Genomic DNA, 18365 nt, shown 5'->3' with positions numbered 1-18365 from the left:
ATTCTGATCTGACAAAGGAGTTTTTCTTGTTAAGTCTACTTTCAGAAAACATTCTAGGGCATGATCTGGCAGTGGTTATTTTCCTCTTCGGGACATATGTCCCATGTTCCAGAAAATGTCACCAAGGCAATTTTTGCAAGTCAAAGTGCTCATCTCAGAAAAGTTGGCAGGTTCTCAGAGGGAGTCCCACGGAGGCCCAGAAGAGGATGGGTGGGGAGGGTTCTGGTGTGCATGACTGCAACCAGGAGGTCATGTCTGCATTTGCACGGCCTGGGCAAGGCCGGTGCCGAGGGTGCGGAGTGTCCGGCTCAGCTGCCACTTGGCTCTCCTGCTGGACACCACCCATCTGCTCTGGTGAACGGGCTGCCGGCAGAGCTCTGTGCCACGGCTAATACTCGCCTCCATGTTTCCCGCAGTGGACCAGGAACACCATTTCCAAGACAAATATTTATTTTACCGATTTCTGGATGACGAGCATGAGGATGCCCCTTTGCCTACTGAAGAGGAGAAGAAGGAGTGTGACGAGGAGCTCCAGGACACCATGCTGCTACTGTCGCAGATGGGCCCCGATGCCCACATGAGGATGATCCTGCGCAAACCGTGAGTGAGAGCAGCCTGGGCACTCCAGGGCTGGCCAGTGCGCGGGCGCACCTGGGATGGGAAGCCAGGTAGATTTCAAAAGCCCTGGCCTACCCCCAGGGCTAAGAACAGATACTGAAGAGGAGACACAGAGTTTCTCTCTGTTTTATTTTCTGTTTTTCTTTTGAGGCTGTATAACTCCATTTCCATGCATATGAGTTAAAACTATAGAAATCTTCAGCAATTGATTCAGGCTGTCAAAACTGAGCCCCCATAGTAGATGACCTTTGGCTAATTGCAAACAGAAACTGCTGCTTCTGTGCCAGAGGGCGGCAGCCCCTTTCTTCCTGGTGCCAAAGGACAGAGGTCATCAGAACTCTGACCCTCATGCTCATGCGTGGACTCATTCATTCAGCACCCAGCTTCACCCCATCTCTCACTATATGTTCTTTTTTTTTAAATATTTATTGATTTATTTTTTAGTTGGACACAATATCTTTATTTATTTATTTATTGTTATGTGATGCTGAGGATCAAACCCAGGGCCTGGCACGTGCTAGGTGAGCGCTCTACCACTGAGCCACAACCCCAGCCCCACTATATGTTCTTATAACAGGACTGTCCCCTTAGCCTCTCCAAGGCCTCCAGCCAGCCACTGAGGCAGCCTCTCCCATCTCAACTGAGAAACTACCTTACCTTCAATAGCTGCCCACCAGCCAAAGCTGAGGTCTTTAAAATGTTTAATAAAAAAGCTCATTCTGTTGGATGCTATGGGGCAGACAAAGAAGCCTACACCAGTCAGATCCTCAGGGAAACCTGTGCAACGCGGACAGCTTAGCACTCCGGTCTGAAATGCCACACATAGGCTTATGTTTTCTGTTGGAAATGAAATTGCCCTCCACCCTGCAACCAGGGCCAACTGCCTGTGGATGTCAACTCTGAGTCACTGGCTTGGCCAACCTTCATTTATTATCAGGTCTCGACAAGAGCCTTAAACTTTACATGTCTGGTGTGTCCACTGGGCACTTTCCAAGAGAGAGTTGTCCCTCAGACCAACTTCCCCCATGCCTACCCCTCAGACCAACTCACAGTCGCCTCTCCGAGTGCAGCTTTGTTTCCTGTCCCCAGGATTCCTTCCCTTTCACTTGCCCATCCTCAGTGCTGCAGAGGCTTTTCAACACATTTCATTTTTGTCACACCATGTCCCTTTTGTCAAAACTTTCTCTTGGGTCTTAATCTCCCACACTGTGTGTTTCAAAGGCCTTCCCTCCTCCCCGTTGGTACCAGCATCCTTAACTCTAGAACCATGGTTTTTAGTTCTTTTAGCCTCAAAACCCTTTCTTCAAACAAAAATTTAACAGGAAAATCCAAAGTATCAAACAGAAAAGCCAGAGCTTTGCTGACCTAACAGGAGTCCAAGAATCCTGCCCAGCCAATTTATGCTGTTTCTACCCTGAAGGATTGCAGGGCAGGTGGCTGAGGACACACAAGAGAATGCCCTAGGGCTTGGGGAGCTTGGATGCCATTCTAAAGCTTGCCTCCTCTCCTGGCAGACTGCTTTTCCTCTCTCTGATCCCATTGTCTGTCACTTGTCCTTCCTCATCATTTCCTGGATCCATCCCTTTTCTGCCTTTTTGTCACCTTTTTTCAAGTCACCATCATGCAGTGGTCCTGATGCAGGGATAGGATATTCCCCAGCACTTGGGAATGTGTGAAGATGTTTTGGTTGTCAAAGTACATGAGTGGGCACAGTGCTGATATTCACTGGGCAAAGGCTGGGACCAAAAGGTGCCGAACACGGGATGATGCCCCAAATAAAGAGAGGATCTACCCTGAAAATAATGTCCTGTTGAGAAACATTGCAATAAATGGAGTTTCTTAAAGGCAAAGACAAATCTCATTTCACTTGATTTAGTTAGTTTTTCACCAGTGTTTATTGAATACCTACTTTGTTCCAGACACTACGCTAGGTTGCTAAGGCTAATTAAGGTAACCAGAGAACAAGAAGGTTGCTTCTCCTTCTCTGAGCTCCGTGAAGTGCAGGAAACAGATTTTAAGACCTGGAAGCCATCATTTAATTACAGCCATCTTATGTCCTACAAAGGAAAACGTAGTGTGTGTTAATACAACACACTGCAGATGGGGATTTTAACCTGGTATAGAATAGTAAGACCGTCGCATCCCCAACTCTGGGCTTACACCAAGTAAGCCATTGACAAACCTTTGCACAGTGAGTGAGTGAATGAATGAATACTCAGCCCTGGCTAATGTTCCCTCAGTCCTGTTTGCTTCAAGGGAGGCAGAAATGCCATTCAATTCTTTGAGTGTCTACCAAATAGATTACAAGCAAAAATAATAATAATTATACAATGATGCCTGGCTTTGGGGAGTTTGTAATCCAGTGGGAGAGGCATTCCCAAATTAGAATCAGATGAAGCAAACACTTAACTGAGGGCTGACTCAGTGAACTTTCTTGCTTTTCCAGACAGCATCCAATCGCATGAATCCCATCAGCCCAAAGATTCTTCAAAGAAAATTACATTCCAAAGCTTAGCTCTCCCACTGTAGCATTGGCTGTTAAACTGCAGCTTCGCCATTATTCCAAGAGGCAGATTCATTTTGGGGAGACTTGGGATTTTTCTTGTCTTCACAGTTTTGCTTTGCTTTGTTTTAATTTTGCAGTCATTGGGATTAGGCTGGCCGTTCTTCTTTTGACTCTTAAATATTCTTTCTACTGGAATACAGCTCCCAAGAGATGGTAAAGTGAAAAATAAGAAATCTAATTTTGTGAGACTGACATTCAAACTCTGCAAACGCATATGCACACACTCTATTTTTTAGGTCTGCTGGTAATCTTAGAAGGTACAACCTTTTTTTAAATTTTTTTTTTTAGTTGTAGGTGGACACAATACCTTTATTTTATTTATTTATATGTGGTGCTGAGGATCAAACCCAGGGCCTCACACATTAGGTGAGTGCTCTACCGCAAAGCCACAACCCCAGCTCCCTACTTTTTTTTTTTTAACGTAGAAAGAAAATAAGCTTAGGTGATCAAGTCTTGCCAGTATAACTGCTGTCCTTGAAGAGACAGCTGAGAAGTTTGCTTCTGGAAATAGGGCATGTTCAAAGGCCCTGGAAATGTTGAGCCCGTAGTGCCCAAACTGCCAAGTCATTGAGAGGCAGAAGATGCATTGGCTCCATGTCGACGGGGGCAAGACCCCCAATTCTTTAACTCAGCACAGCTGCATCTTATAATAGTCACCACTGCCAGAGAGGTTGCAGAACTCTGATAATTACTAGGAAAGAAATAACACAATATTCTTTGATGAGAAGATTACTTTGAGAATTTGATTGTATAATGAAGATGTTGCTTTGAAAGGTACTTCCTATTGTTCTGAATCTGAGACTCGCTAGCCAAAAAAAAAAAGTGTCACTTGTTTTGACAGGCTACTTAGAAAAATTCTCTGTTTATTACATTAACTGCAGCATTTTAACTGTCAAACTATGAAAGAATGTTCTGTAGTTTAAAAAACAGAATAGAGCTTCAGGGGGAATTTTTTGGCACACTCTTGTTGCTATTGGTATTGAAAGAAAAACATACATTCTGAATGTGAAATTAGCTTTTTATGTGGTGGCAGACAGAGTGACTCACAATGCCATCCTGGTTGCGCAGGTGCAGACCTGGATGGCGTCTGGGGGCAAGTGCTACTGAACGGTGACAGTTTGACGGTGCTGTTGCTGCAGCTCTGAGACAGGGCTATCAAGCATTGAATGAGCCCTTGGAGCTTATTGTTTTGATTTTGCTTTGTTTGTAAGTCTAAAAACAAGAGGTTACCCTACAGCAAATAGATACAATAGAGACCCTTACCAGAAGAAATGTGCATTTTGGCTACATTGGAGCAGGTGTTTTAGAGAGAAAGCCATGGGTAAAAAGACATGGAGTGACCAGGTAAACAAAACATTATAAACTTGAGGCCAGATGCATACAAGGAGGCTTCAGGACTACAGAATGCTATTTCCATGCAAGTTTTTCAGTTCCTTCCTCCAAGTAAAGTGAGACATAATGTTCCACTGTTTAGAATGGTCTAAGACTCACTTGGGGGCGGGGGTTGGGGGGAATAAAGTAGATGGTATTTCCCCAATCTAATTCCAGTTCTGCAATTCTGAAATTCCCTAGAAGCCTAGAAGTTTGAGTAGTTGAACCTGAGCAGAGGAACAAATAACACAAGAAATTTAGGTTGTTATAACATGAAAGAATTGTTGCAGGTTCTGAATCTTCCCAATGGGCCCCAAACTCAGAAATTCTAGTTCATTTGTTTCATGTAAAAAATTAATGTTTTTCTAACATACGCTATGGGGCATGAGGCTGAAAGGAAACAATTTAAGATGGCCTCAAGTGACTCAAGAAAATACCATGGGGAGCTGGAAAAGTTACTGATCCATTTGTTTACATCCATTCATTGCCACCGTTCCACACACCTTTAGGGGGCACTTGAGGGGCTACATATTTTCTCTTAATTAGCAAAACTTGTTTTAATAGGATTTTTATTTGTCCAAACTGTTTTTGGAGGTGTGAAGTTTGAAATCCTGGTAATTATAGGGGGATTTATTTCCTCAGGGGATCTCAGATTAGCACGCCTAAAATCAGTGGTGCCGAGGGTTTTGATTTCTGTTGGGATATACCCAGAGAATGCTCATAGCCACAGAATCCATTCTCAAGTGCTAGTCAGATGAAAAGTAAAACCTGGGGGCTGGGGATATAGCTTAGTTGGCGATCCCCAGCAACACCAAAAAAAAAAAATAAAGCAAAGTATGAGTGGAAGAACCTAATCTTAGGAAATGCACTATGAATCCTTCCCTTCACTATGTGGCAAGTGTGGTCTTTGTTTTTACTGCAACCATAGCTGTGCCTGAAATGAGCTCGTGGAATCTACCTGAATCAGTGATTCCATTAAGTGGGTCATTTCTTGGGTCTGAATTTGCATCTCCCCTATAGAAGCAGTTTGCCACTCTCCCTTCACGTCTGCAATGCCCAGGAAAGCAGCCATTGGATTGCTGCCAGTATGGTTCAGACTCACAAGAGAGGGGAGAATGGAAGCAACTCCCCATTCAGCTTAGGGTTCATTTTAAGATTACCTCGAGTTTTTCATGACTTCTCATTGTTAAAGTCAATCTGTTCATTGCAGAAAATTTAGAAACTATTGAAAAGAGTAAAAGAAGAATAAATAACACCTGCAATCATATGTCTTAGAGAGCACTCTCATTAGCATTGCAGTGCCTGTCCCTCTGGTGATTTTTTGGTTCCTAACTTTTTGCACTTAGAGATGCCTCTTTCTTAAATGTATATATGTTTAAAGGCTGGGAGTTTTAAGTAGGTGCAGAATAATCCTCTGAATGTGCCTTATTGCATTCATTTTATGATGGTTGGGTGTTTGGGTTGATGCTCAAGCTGTTTCTTCTTCAAGGGAGTGAACAATATTATTTTGGAGTTGTTCTTTACAGAAGAAAGCACTCTTAGCCTGGCAGGAACACAGGGGTGTGGGTAGGAACAGAAAAAGCTGAGAAAGTTCCTCCAGGGAATAAGAAACTGATTCCCACTGAGGAAATGTCCAGGCCAGGCATGCCTGGACAGTTAGGCCAAGGCAAGATTAAGAGGGATCTGCCGTGTCCTCTGTGATGTTATTTAATAGCCATTAGGGCACCACTGGAGAGTTTTTAAAGGGAGGTGTGGCATGGTCATATTTGCTGTAGGTCACTTTCTCTGCTACCTATGAAGAATGGACTAGAGGGGCCAAGACTAAAGACAGATCTTTTTATGAGATTAAAATTAATTATATTTTGAGAATTTAATGACAGTATTTGAGATGCATACATTTGATCCAAGAGCCTGCTAAAAAAATTGAAAGTAATACTGAGTACAAGAGCCCAGAATTCTGTTCTTAACAATTTACCATTAATTCATCCAACATCTCCAGGTTACAAATCTCTTAAGTTATAAAATGAATTTAATAATACCTGCTTACTCTCTCCTTACTTTCCAAGGGAATTGTAAGTGGAAACACAAATACAACTGTATTTAATCATGGCCACATTTATTAAGCACACAAGTGCTAACTAAGCACTGGGCTAAACAATTATTTACTTCAGTTCTCATAACAAAACTCTGAGGTAGTTAATTAATATAACCCCCATTTTATAGATTAGGAAACTGAGATTTAGGTTAAGTCAGTTGCCTGGTGGTTTTGCAGAAAGTGGTGGACTCAGGATTTGACTCAGGTCTATCTGACTCCAGATCCTGTGCATTGCCACCTACCATGGTCCTAAAGGGATTCACAATGACCTCATGGGTTTGTGCTCCAAACACTGATGAAGAAAGACATTACAGAAATCTGACTTTAGCTGGGTGCAGTGGTGTATGCCTGTGATCCCAGTAGCTTGGGAGGCTGAGGCAGGAGGATCAATTACGAGTTTAAAGCCATCCTCAGCAGCTTAGCAAAGCCCTGAGAAACTCAGCAAGATCCTGACTTTAAATAAGATATTTAAAAAGGCTGAGGAGGGCTGGGATTGTGGCACAGCAGTAGAGCGCTCGCCTGGCACGGGCAGGACCCCCGGGTTCTATCCTCAGTACCACATAAAAATAAAGGCATTGTGTTGTGTCCATCTATACCTAAAAAAAATAAATATCCCTAGTACCAAAAAAAAAAAAAAAGAAAGAAAGAAAGAAAATGAAAAGTAATCTAAGTTTAAAGTAATTATTACAGACTAACTTCATCTCATTAAATTAATACTGCACAGATCTGGAATATAAGTAAACCATCTACTCATTCAGTTATTACCATATGGAATGGGCTATATGCAATCTATTGTAGAAAAAGAAGTCTTTTAGTTTGAGAAAGACCCAGATGTTCCACTAATAAATAATGGGTTATGATAATAATGAGGATTATCCTATCCTCGGGAAGTTATATACTTCTGGAGCCTATAATTCATTTATTGTTTTCTTGTGCCCTGAGCCCAACTGTGTACTGTCCAAAAGAAATGTGGGTCTGAAGTTTTAAAATCCACCATCAAAATTGTTTCTCCAGAAATGAAGTGCTTTTTGATTCATGTCACCAGTTAAATTGGAGTTTCAGATGAACAATGAATAATTTTACGTATATATTTCATGCAATGTTTTTATTTGCTAAATCTGGCACCCATCTTAGAATAATTTATTGGCTTCTCTTCACAGTCCTCTTGAGAAGTTGCCAGAAAACAATTTAAAGGTACCATAGAAGCCTTTGACAACCCACAGCCCCAGGAAGAGTCAATTTACTTCACACCAACCCTTTAGCCAGAACCACAAACAAAACGTCATAATTAATATTTGACTAGCACTATACAGTTTAGTGATCTCATACCCATTACCTTTTTGAACCGCTAAATAACTCTATGAACTAGGTAGGGCTAATTATAACCCCTGAGTACAGAAAAGAAGATTAAGCTTAGGAGATACTAAGTTCCTCTCTTATTCTATTTTTATTTTACTGACAATATTCTTTCTTCTCTGCAAGTTTGCTTCAGCTTTGTCCTTTATAGTAGATTTACTGAATAAGCAGTGAAATGAAAAAAAAAAAAAGAAAGAAATGGATAATCCATCTGTCCCTAAGAATTGGCTGCAAAGAAAATGTAATAATGTATCCATATACCACCTCCTCAAAATGTTTCCAAGTGTATTTCACATGTGTCTCATCCAAAGGGAGGGTGTGAACTGTACTATGACACCATCCAAATTTGTTTTCTCTTCTCCATTTATTGCTTAGGTTTTTGAAAGGAAAATAATTGTAGTTATATCTTTCAAAAAGTTTCATATGACATTTCTAGAGTGTCCTTATAAAACACTTTGACAGAAGAATGTTAGGTATATTTAATTCCTAAACATGATCAAATCCCATTATCCTAAAATATACTCAAGGCTCAGAGTCCCTGAATGACAGAACCCTATGCATGTCCTATGCGGATGGCTTCATTTCTCATAAATATCTGTAGGCTTTTGCCTTTGACTACAGTTGTAGACTATGTTAACTTCTATTTTCACAAAGAATCTCTATGTACACAAGCTTTGCTATCAGAACTAGAAAATACCTAATTTCATCTAGTAAATTTACAGGGTCCTTTTCTGAGTTAAAGATAAGGTGAGGGAGTGGCAATATGGCAGGGAGCTGAGTAGCCCCAACTGGGCAGGCCACTTCAGTATTCTGTCACCAGGTTCCTAGAATGTCCCTGACACTTAAGAAGCAGGGTCCTGGGAGGTAAAGAAAAGTGGGGGGAAATGCTTTGCTACATACCAAACTTTCCTTTCAGGGAAGTGGAAGAGGTTGATATCTTTAGAAAGTCTCAAAAGTCTTAGAAAATTATCCAAACTTAAGAAATGACTTATAAGTAGGAGAATCAGGTAGGATGAGACAAAGTCTGTCATCAAAAATAAAGCCTTCCCCCACAAAAGGTAAATAAAGTATTCTTTCTTTATTTTGACATGACTATGACTTATGTAGACATTTATTACCTTAACTTCTCTGGGAATTTCCCCTATATACTAGGTCCTGCTAGGTGACAGATCTACATGAATTGGGTTATTTACTTTCTCACCTGCATGTTTAACCCCTGACCATGCCAATGTGCTGCTTGGTGGCTGGATGAATCTCTCATTTTAACCACATTCCAATAACTGAAGAGCTCCATCTCTGACCTTGATAAATTCCTTGATGAAATGGTATTTACCAGCAGCTTCCAATATCACCTGAGCCCTCCCCTCCTTTAATGTATAAAGTGCTTCCCCATCCAGCCCCGTTTATTATCTTGTCTGTAACTAGACATTGCTGCCAGAATGCATCCCCTGCAGAAACTAGGCCTTTCCACAGCAGGATCCTACAAATCCACATCAATGTGGCACCACGCAGATTTGTAAAGAAGCAGGGATACCTAATATCTCTCCCTGTGACATCTGGAGAAGGACAAGTAAAGACCAGGTACATTCAACAGCTGCCACTCAGAGCAGCCAGTCAATTCACTTCCCCAGCCTTGTAGGTTACTCTTGTGAAGGTACATGGGAGTGATCTCCTCCTGCTCCAGCCCCTACTCCCTTTCCTCTTGAAAGCCAAATTGCCTTCAGTCCTTGGGACCCTTTCATTACTGTTTGAACAGGCTGGGGGGCTGATTTGTAGAATCTCTTCTCCATTCTTTCCCTGTCACCCCCTAAAAGACCAAAGCATGAAAGGTGCTTAATGCTACCATTTCCCATTGGAACTCACTTTTTCAATGCAGCTTTGTTCAGTGATTGTGGTAGGGAATGCTCAGGTGTAGATGCTTTAGGGGCTTTTTGAGGGGTGTGGGTGAATCAAGGGAAGAACCTCTGTCCAGAGCGAGAGTTGAGAGGCAAGTCTTCTCTGGGACACTAGATGGCACAGCAGCCCTGAGCTGGCAGCCTTGGCAAAGGTGGGGCTGGTTGCTATTAGTGCTGCTGCAAACCCTGAGATCCACCTGGGCAGGGTGAGGGACTCACTTTATCGGCCACAGGTTGGCAAGTCTGACTTTCATACCATCTGGCCTCTTCCCTGCAATTTAACTCAATTGTCAATCCTAATGGCACATAGAGGCCCCTGAGGGACAGAGTCCTGGCTGTCGGCACACTTCTCATGAATGCTTTTGCTGCTTTGTGAATTGTGAATAGACTCATTTTTAAAGGATACCTCTTTGCACCTAGCAGCCCTGACTTCTCTCACCTCAGTAAAAATTTGCTGTAGATAGGATTAGAAAATTCTTTGCTACCTGGGTGGATTGCCAGATGGCAGTGACCCACCCTGTAGGTCCACTGGTCACTTCAGACCACAGGGCTGGTTTTGTATTGTCCTTGTGTTTTTCTTGTTTCTCTTTCATTTTGAATGTTGTTTAAGACTCGGAGACTGATCTGTGTTTAGATGTCACTCCATTCTATTTCAAAGGGCTGCTGTGGTCCCTGCAGAAGTCATTATGTGTCCAGGTTGGTTACTGACAAATGGATGACCAGGAGTGGAACAGCCCCTAGCCTAGGTGTCTATGCAGATGTGTCTGTTGCTCCCCCTAGAGAGCCTCCCCTGAAGGCAGTAGACCCTAGAGTGAGGATGTTTCCCAAAACTCTTTGCTTTCTGAGAGGTCTGTGGAGTGCAGGCAGGTTGAAGCCACCCTCCATTCTTCCCACTAGTTGCCAAAATAAAGAGGATTTCCCAGGAATGGAACCATTCCACACCCTTTCTTCCTGGGAGAGCTGCTGTCCCCTTCCTTCCCTGATGTCTCCCAAAGGGCCCTGGGGTTTTATCTGCTCTCTTCTTTGCTCTGTTCTGTGCCTCTCAGGCTCCAGGGCTCCCTTGAGAGTCCTCCCTGGGCATCATCTAGAAGCACAGGGCTCAGTTTTTCTCCCAGCAGTAAACTCTGCCACTGTCCACTGCTCCAAGCGACCAATGTCCAGCCAACCTGGTGAGGAGCTTTTGGCGACACCCCTGCTCCTGCCCCCCCATGCTTGTTGCCACAGATCTTGTCTTCTCAGCGCCACAGTTTAATTCCTGCCCTGGTTTTCCTGGAAGTGCTGAGCTGCCATGCTTCTGGTCTCATTTCCCAGACTTCTCCTATCTGCTTTCTATTAGCCACGAATTCCTAAAGCTTTCCGGTCTGCCTAATCCTCACTTGTGGTGTGTGGTGCTGGTGGTACTTGCCTGATTTCTATATTAGACCTTTCTCATGGCAGCCAAAACTCTGACCAGTAAAGGACCCTGCCCAACACATGCTGCTGGTTGGTCTTGGGTGGTCAGCTCCATCCAGTCCCCTAATGACCTTGACTTAGACTGAATAACTTCAGCTGGTCTAAGATGGTAACAACTGGATGAAAATAATCTATACTCCTAAGGAAAATATACCTTTTCTATCATTTTCTGGGATTTAGAGCAAGATGTGAAATTCATCATTTTTTTATCTATCTCCTCCCTCTGTTAGTAATCAAGGTTATCTTGATTATCCACAGGAACACTCCATGGATGCCTGATGCTGTGGATAGTACCTGACCCTATAGACCCCTTTTTCTTATACATACATATCTGTGATAAAGTTTAGTTTATAAATTAAGCATAGTAAGAGATTAACAGCAATTAATAATAGAACAATTATAATAACTTTAGTATAGTAAAAGTTATGTAAGACTAATAAATAGTTTATTTCTGGAACTTTCTATTTAGTATTTTTGGACCTCCATTGATTGAAGATTAACTGAAACCATGGAAAGCAAAACCACAGATAAGGGAGGATTACTCAAAGTTTTTGCCTGACATTATTCAAAGTGAGTTGTGCCGTGGATACCTGGTCTGCCATAATCCTCAGTGGGAAGGATAACAAAGCATAAGCACCCATTTCCCTCAGATCACAAAACAAGAACTGGTCCATGGTATTGCTGTCATCTCCCCTGAATTCAGCATGAATTGTGAGAACTCCAGTGCTCACTCAGTTGATAAGCCATGCTGATTACCTACCCTGATAATAATGCTGTCCCACCTGTGTGCTATTATTTCCCGTGTGTACAATGCTTCATGTACATTAACTGATTTGGCCTTCACAACAATTCTGTTTAGTATTCCCATTTTACAGATGCAGAAAAAAGCATTCAACCAATTGAGCAACTAGAAGTTTCATGATTTAGATCTCAAATCCAATTCTGCTTCTAATGCATTGCCCTTTACCCTTCGATACTGCTTCTATTCACAAGATCAGTCTAGAGTTAGGAATATTTAAGCAAATAAAATTCATCAGGATATGTTGCAAATTACTGTAATAGTAGGGCAATGTGCTATGAAAGAATAGAGGTCAGCAAGTTGGTGTTACCTACGAGCAGTGACATCTGGGCTGGGCTGGATGCAGAAAAAAAATATCCTAGCCTGAGAGGAGCACAAAGTCTTGGACGTGAGAAGGTAGAGTGTTTTTGAGGAATGGAAAGGTGCCCCAAACATCTGGAGCAGAGACCGTGGCTATCAGAGATAGTATGAAGTCAGGGGAGATAGCTAAGTTTGAAAAAGTAAATCAAGATCTGGCTTTAAAGAATCTGGCATAATGGTGAAGGAACACTTCTGGATAGATTGTGCTTGGAGATATTGTGGGTTATCTGGAAAGAGATGGACAGGAAGACACTGGCACTCAGGAAGAAGGGCTATTTGGAGATAAAGATGTCAGTCTCTTTATTGGTGGATTGGCCTTGGGAGTTTTTCCCAGGGAGAGAAGGTAGAACAGAGCCTTGGGGAAAGAACACAGTATGAGAGGTGGACGAATGTTTAGGAAAGCAGGGAGAGAGCAGGGGATGCAAGGCAGCAGGAAAACTGAATATGTTTCAAAAATGCCTTAAATATTGCCATTGTTACCTCTCTTCCTTAACACTTGGGTCCTAAGACTAACTGGAACAGCTCAAAGTCAGCCTTGAACCACTGAAACTTTTAGTATATTGCATTGAGGATCTGACAGTTCCTCATCATGTTTTAAATCTTAGATGAAGTATAAATATAAATCGTAGATTCTAAACACACTACTCTTTTAAAAAGAATCATTAAATGAGTAATATGGGTTTCATATTGATGTTATATAAACATTCCTTCCAAACACATAGATCTGCTTCCAAACTTCCATCATTGAGTCAATCAAGATTTTAAAGCTGAATTCCAAACCTTTCTTTTCCTGGCTGGGTTTTTCTCCTCCTTCCATCACAGCCCACCCTATGGAGGTGAGATGGGGGACTTGGAGACTGTTTTCTCTTTTAGCCAAGCGTTTAGGAGAGTTCCATGCTATTTGCAGCTGATGTCAAGTAGCATGAACAGCAGGGTTGCTCCTTGTGCTGAAGAGCCGTAATCCTCTTACGCCTACCTTGAGTCTGTCATGTTAGCTACCTCTACGGTAGTAGATGGACAGAGGTGACTCCATTGACTTTTAAATCCCCAAGGGTCCTAGTTTTGAAATCCCCATGTCTAAGTCAAGTAGTGTAGATTAGGCCTCTTGCCAAGAAGGCCTGGATTCTTTGGAGCCCCTGTGGCCACAGCTTTTCTGTCCCATACTTTTCTGGTTCCATACTTCCTGGGTTCTACCGCTAAGCACTAGATTGGTATGCAATTGTATCCTTCCTTGGTGATCCTTAGCAGGAGGTGACCCTTGCCGGTATCTCCCGGGTCATGGATTTAATGTCTGTCTTTGTGCAGCCAGGATTAAGAAATAGATCCTCCATTGCTTCTATGAGAAGGGTATCATATTCCTTTATTCATGTCAAAGCTGTCCTTGTGGAGTCAATGTGCAAATCACGTAGTTTTCATCCTCTCCTTAGTCCCCACCAGATCTGTTGGTCTTCCGTGTGATAATATGGTTGCAAAATTGTTTAATCCAGTTAACTGTTTTAGAATACTGACAACTCAGTTTTGATCACTCAGAGTACTGATCTAATAATTGACTAAGTTCCAGATATAATTTGCTGTACCAAATGTCATATTTTATTTATAAGTTTGTTTAATTTCCTATGCAAGTGTTTGAGTTTTTAATATAATTTTGATGGATTTTTTTTCACTTACACAAATAATATATAGGTGCCTTCACTCTCAATGCTTCCTTTAGCTCTTACATCTCCCTCAGAAAGGAATTGTCTCCAGTTTTCAGATGGGACTAAGGCTCTCACCTCATGTGGCTAGTGAGTGATGGCACTGAGATTAGAACTTGATCTTCAGATTCTAAATTCAGTGTTGTGCTCAGTATACCACCCTTCCCTGAGTTTGTTTGACTCAAAACATTTTTTTAAAATTACAGTGTAATCCTGATGGAATGCCATCCAAAGCTCAATCACAATAAAATGTTTAGTGTAAAATAACATTGACTATTCAGGCATGGGTGGCACATGCCTGTAATCCCAGCAGCCCAGGAGGCTGAGGCAAGAGGATCGTGAGTTCAAAGCCAGCCTCAGCAATTTAGTGAGGCCCTAATCAATGTAGCAAGACTCTGTCTGTAAATAAAATACAAAAAAGGGCTGAAGATATGGCTCAGTGGTTCATGCCCCTGGGTTCAATCCCTGGCACACACAAAAAAAAAAGAAAGAAAGAAAAAGAAAAACAAACAAACAAGAATACCATAAGTTGCTGTAATTTTAGGACAAAATGCAAAAAAAAAAAATAGGACGATGACTATGTAATAAGTAATGCTGATGACTACAGCAACTTGCTGAGAGTAAGTGCTGCCTGCCCATCAATGTATAAATTGTCTCTCAATTGACTTCCTAGCACTCCCAGAATTATACATTTGTTTTTAAGTTTCAAAAACATTCTAGTCAGGATTCATTATATTGCAGAGAACAAAAAAAAATCCAAATTACTAACTAATCGTATATCTTTTATCATTTTTATAATTAAACACTATTAGTGATTCGAAAATAATTATAGACCCAAAAGGTGATTAGGAATTCACTCAGTCTTCCCATGACAAAAAGGTCTGTAAAACCCCCAAACCCTGTTTCCTAAAGGTATATTATTGGATACTAGTTTTATAATAAATTTTAGAATTAAAAAAAAAAACTTTACAAAAGTCAATTAACCTCTTATGGACAGAGGTAATCCATGGAATAGAGTTTGAGAAATGTTGAGACATACTTTGCTTTTTCCTGTCTTGCTAATCCCAGACACTGCTATGTACCTCATTCTCATCTCATGCCCTTACCTCCTTAGGGCTGGGTAAAAAAGTGATGAGTCTATATGCATCCTCTATTTCGGTCCTCTGGAAGAAGCATACTACCTAACCCAAAACAGTAATGACAGCATTACTATTTGTTAAGCTAAAATATCACACAGGATCCCAAGGAATTTGGATCTGCTGTCAAGTTGATTGAACCAATTGCTTCGAGTGTTAAGAGGCAAGGTTTGTCACTATTGATTGATGTGGTAATGAAAAGTCGTTCTTCAGATCAACCTTCTGCAAAGTCAAGGGCAAGTTAGCCAACTACAATGTGAGCCAAGGGACTCTTCTTTCAGCAATTAGAAGAGAAGGGGTTCTGTGCACATCAGATTGCTCCCAAATTCTCCTTCAAAGGACATGTTCATTTCAAAATCCCTTTGGGAATTATAATGGCATGATCTCTCCCCTCTGCCAATATCTTCTTATGTCGAGACATCCCTGAGCATGTTGCTGACCGCAGTGTCATTTCCATGCTGAAGTCTGAATGATAATGTTTTTCTTTTTGTAGACCTGGCCAAAGGACTATGGATGACCTGGAGATTATCTACGAAGAGCTCCTTCATATTAAAGCCTTATCTCATCTTTCTACCACAGTAAGTTGTGTGTTAGTCAAGCTGGTCAGAGGGACTTTAAGTTAGATGCATTGCTAGGACTGGAGCCTCACCTGGGGAACCTGTGGATATGTAGAGATGGGCAACAGAGGTTCCATAAGCCTCATTAAGGAAAGACCTCTTCTCCCTTCCTGTACTTCAGATACCCAGCATGCCCCTGTTCTGACTTCTCCAGTCTTGGTGTAATTGAGAAATTGTGGGTGGTCTCTGTTTCCTCAAACACTAGGTGCCTGGGCACTTTGAAAAAAATCACAGGTCACCTGGTTCTTAGGAAGCTAGACCTATCATTGAAATCATAATTTGGAATTTTTTTTAAAGATTGGAATTTTAGCTGGCTAGGAGTAACCTAGAATTTTGACTATCTTGGAATATAAATCTGCTTGCTTAATGATTCAACTTTAAGTCTGACTCTTTTTCAGCATGTTTGCAGTGATGTCTTATTGTGTGATGCAGAAAAGAGCCACAAACAGCAAGAGAAGCATAGGATGTTGTAGATGTCTCACCTTTTTGCCCAAAGCAAAAGATAGGTTTGTGCATGTGGGATGTTTTAAGAAGTTTCTAAGGAGCTTGTCCCATATGAACTAGCTGTAAATATTTGTTGCACAGTCTCTGAGAACCTAGCCGCAAATCTAGTGAAAGTAGTTTTGAGATTAGCAACAGGCAAGGTAACATACAGCCAGGAAAGAAATAAGGAGTCCATCAACATTGTGCCCACAAAGGGCACAAGTCCTTCTCCCCAAAAACCCGCAAACCTGGCCTTTCCATGTTCTTTCTTTTTCTTCTAGGTGAAACGGGAGTTAGCAGGTGTTCTCATTTTTGAGTCTCATGCCAAAGGAGGGACCGTCCGTAAGTGACAGCTGTGATAGAACACTGAGCCTGGCTCATCCTCTCCAGCACTTGTCATGGAAGCCTGATGCAGACCACACACCCCCACCCCCAGTTTGACTTGGCAGGATGTCATGTGGCACTTAGATTTTTCTGACCTGTGGTTATTCCAGCACGTGTCAGTTAATCTGAAGTATGGTGGTTCTCTGTACCCACCTGAGCAGTGGTGGCCAGCCTGAGCCCTTCTCACTCCCTGCCCTACTGGCTCAAGATGGTGTTTAAAGGGGGCAGGGTAAGGTCACTGTTCTTCAGGCAGGGCCCTGGGTGCTCCCACTCACAGTGACCTCACTTTATGGCTTCAGAAGAACTAGTCTGTCTCTCAAAATTGCTAGTTACAATCATATTTAAGCTATTATGTTTTGTTTCTTCTCTCCCTTCCACTGTAGGCTCCAAGCCTGAGAGAATTTCTTTGCCCCAAACACAGATGCAGTGTTAATATATAGCATCCCTCCAAAATTCAAGTGGTATTTTAGTTCTGTGATCATATTTGGAAGCAAGAAATCGAAATTTGATATTAAAGAGATCCGAACATTATTATAACATTGGCATTTCCCATTAGTCCTACAGAATTTTTCTTACAAAATAGGGGTTAATGATCTAGTGACCAAGAAATGTCATCTTCTCTAATTTCTCTTGCAGAATCATAAGGCACATCAGCATACTGTAGCTTCTCAGAGGTTCTGCAATAAAGAAAAATGATCACTATCTTTTTTTGTTTTGGGGGCGGGGACCAGGGGTTGAACTCAGAGGCTCTCAACCACTGAGCCACAAAATGATCACTATCTTTAAACTGACACCTCCTAAACCTAGTGGAACACTGAGCATTTTTTAAAGAACAACAATTAAATTTCTGAGAGACAATCTTGCTCTATCTTCATGCTGTATTCTGAGAGTCAAATAAGCTGGAAACGTAAAAGGTCTTAAAAATTATATCTCAAAATGTTTCAGGACTGGGTGTAGCTCAGTGGTAGATCTCATGCTTAGTAGGTGTGAGGCTCTTGGTTCAGTACCCTGCATTACAAAAAAAAGGATTCACTTTCAGTCATCCAAAGCATGACTGAACTAATATCTATCTGATAATATTGTCTATCTTTCTGACACTGTATCTATCTTAGTAAGAATGTTATTTCTTTACAGGTTATGGTTCACTTTAATATTTTTTATTTTTATGGTCACTGATGACTTACAATGGCTCTTTCATTCCAGCTTACTAATTGTTTTGATCATGAAATCTTTAAATGTTTCAAACAAGAAAGAACATATTACAAATACTATTTAAATCTTTAGCAAACACTCCCATTATGCCATATTTTTTCATATTTTCTAAAAAAATGAAAAATTTCCTGTTTTCTAAAAGAATTCAATTCCAATTGAAGGCCTCTGGTTCCCTCCTGTATCCTGTTCTTTCCCTCTTGAGGGTAATTTCTACCTTGACAGTAGTGGTTATCATTCCAACCCATTTGTTAAAAAATATATGTAGATATATATCTATAAACAAGATGTAGTGCTGATTTTCATGTTTTCAAACTTCACATTACTGGT

The 18365-nt window shown here is 41.4% G+C and overlaps 1 protein-coding gene across 6 annotated transcripts in view; it reads left to right on the top strand.

Moving 5' to 3' along the window:
- Positions 1-18365, top strand: part of Rapgef4 (Rap guanine nucleotide exchange factor 4) — a 221420-nt gene that overhangs the window by 140949 nt on the left and 62106 nt on the right. For all 6 annotated transcript variants that reach the window (XM_027946021.2, XM_071619070.1, XM_071619068.1 and 3 more), the window contains 3 exons: positions 417-600; positions 15836-15920; positions 16724-16784. In XM_027946021.2, the coding sequence (XP_027801822.1) occupies positions 417-600; positions 15836-15920; positions 16724-16784 (330 nt within the window). The remainder of the gene's footprint in view (positions 1-416; positions 601-15835; positions 15921-16723; positions 16785-18365) is intronic.

This window comes from Marmota flaviventris, chromosome 11, assembly GCF_047511675.1.
Source record: "Marmota flaviventris isolate mMarFla1 chromosome 11, mMarFla1.hap1, whole genome shotgun sequence".
NCBI classification, from domain to species: Eukaryota; Metazoa; Chordata; class Mammalia; order Rodentia; family Sciuridae; genus Marmota; species Marmota flaviventris.
Note: the sequence above shows the minus strand (reverse complement) of the source record. Positions and strands in the feature narration are given on the sequence as shown.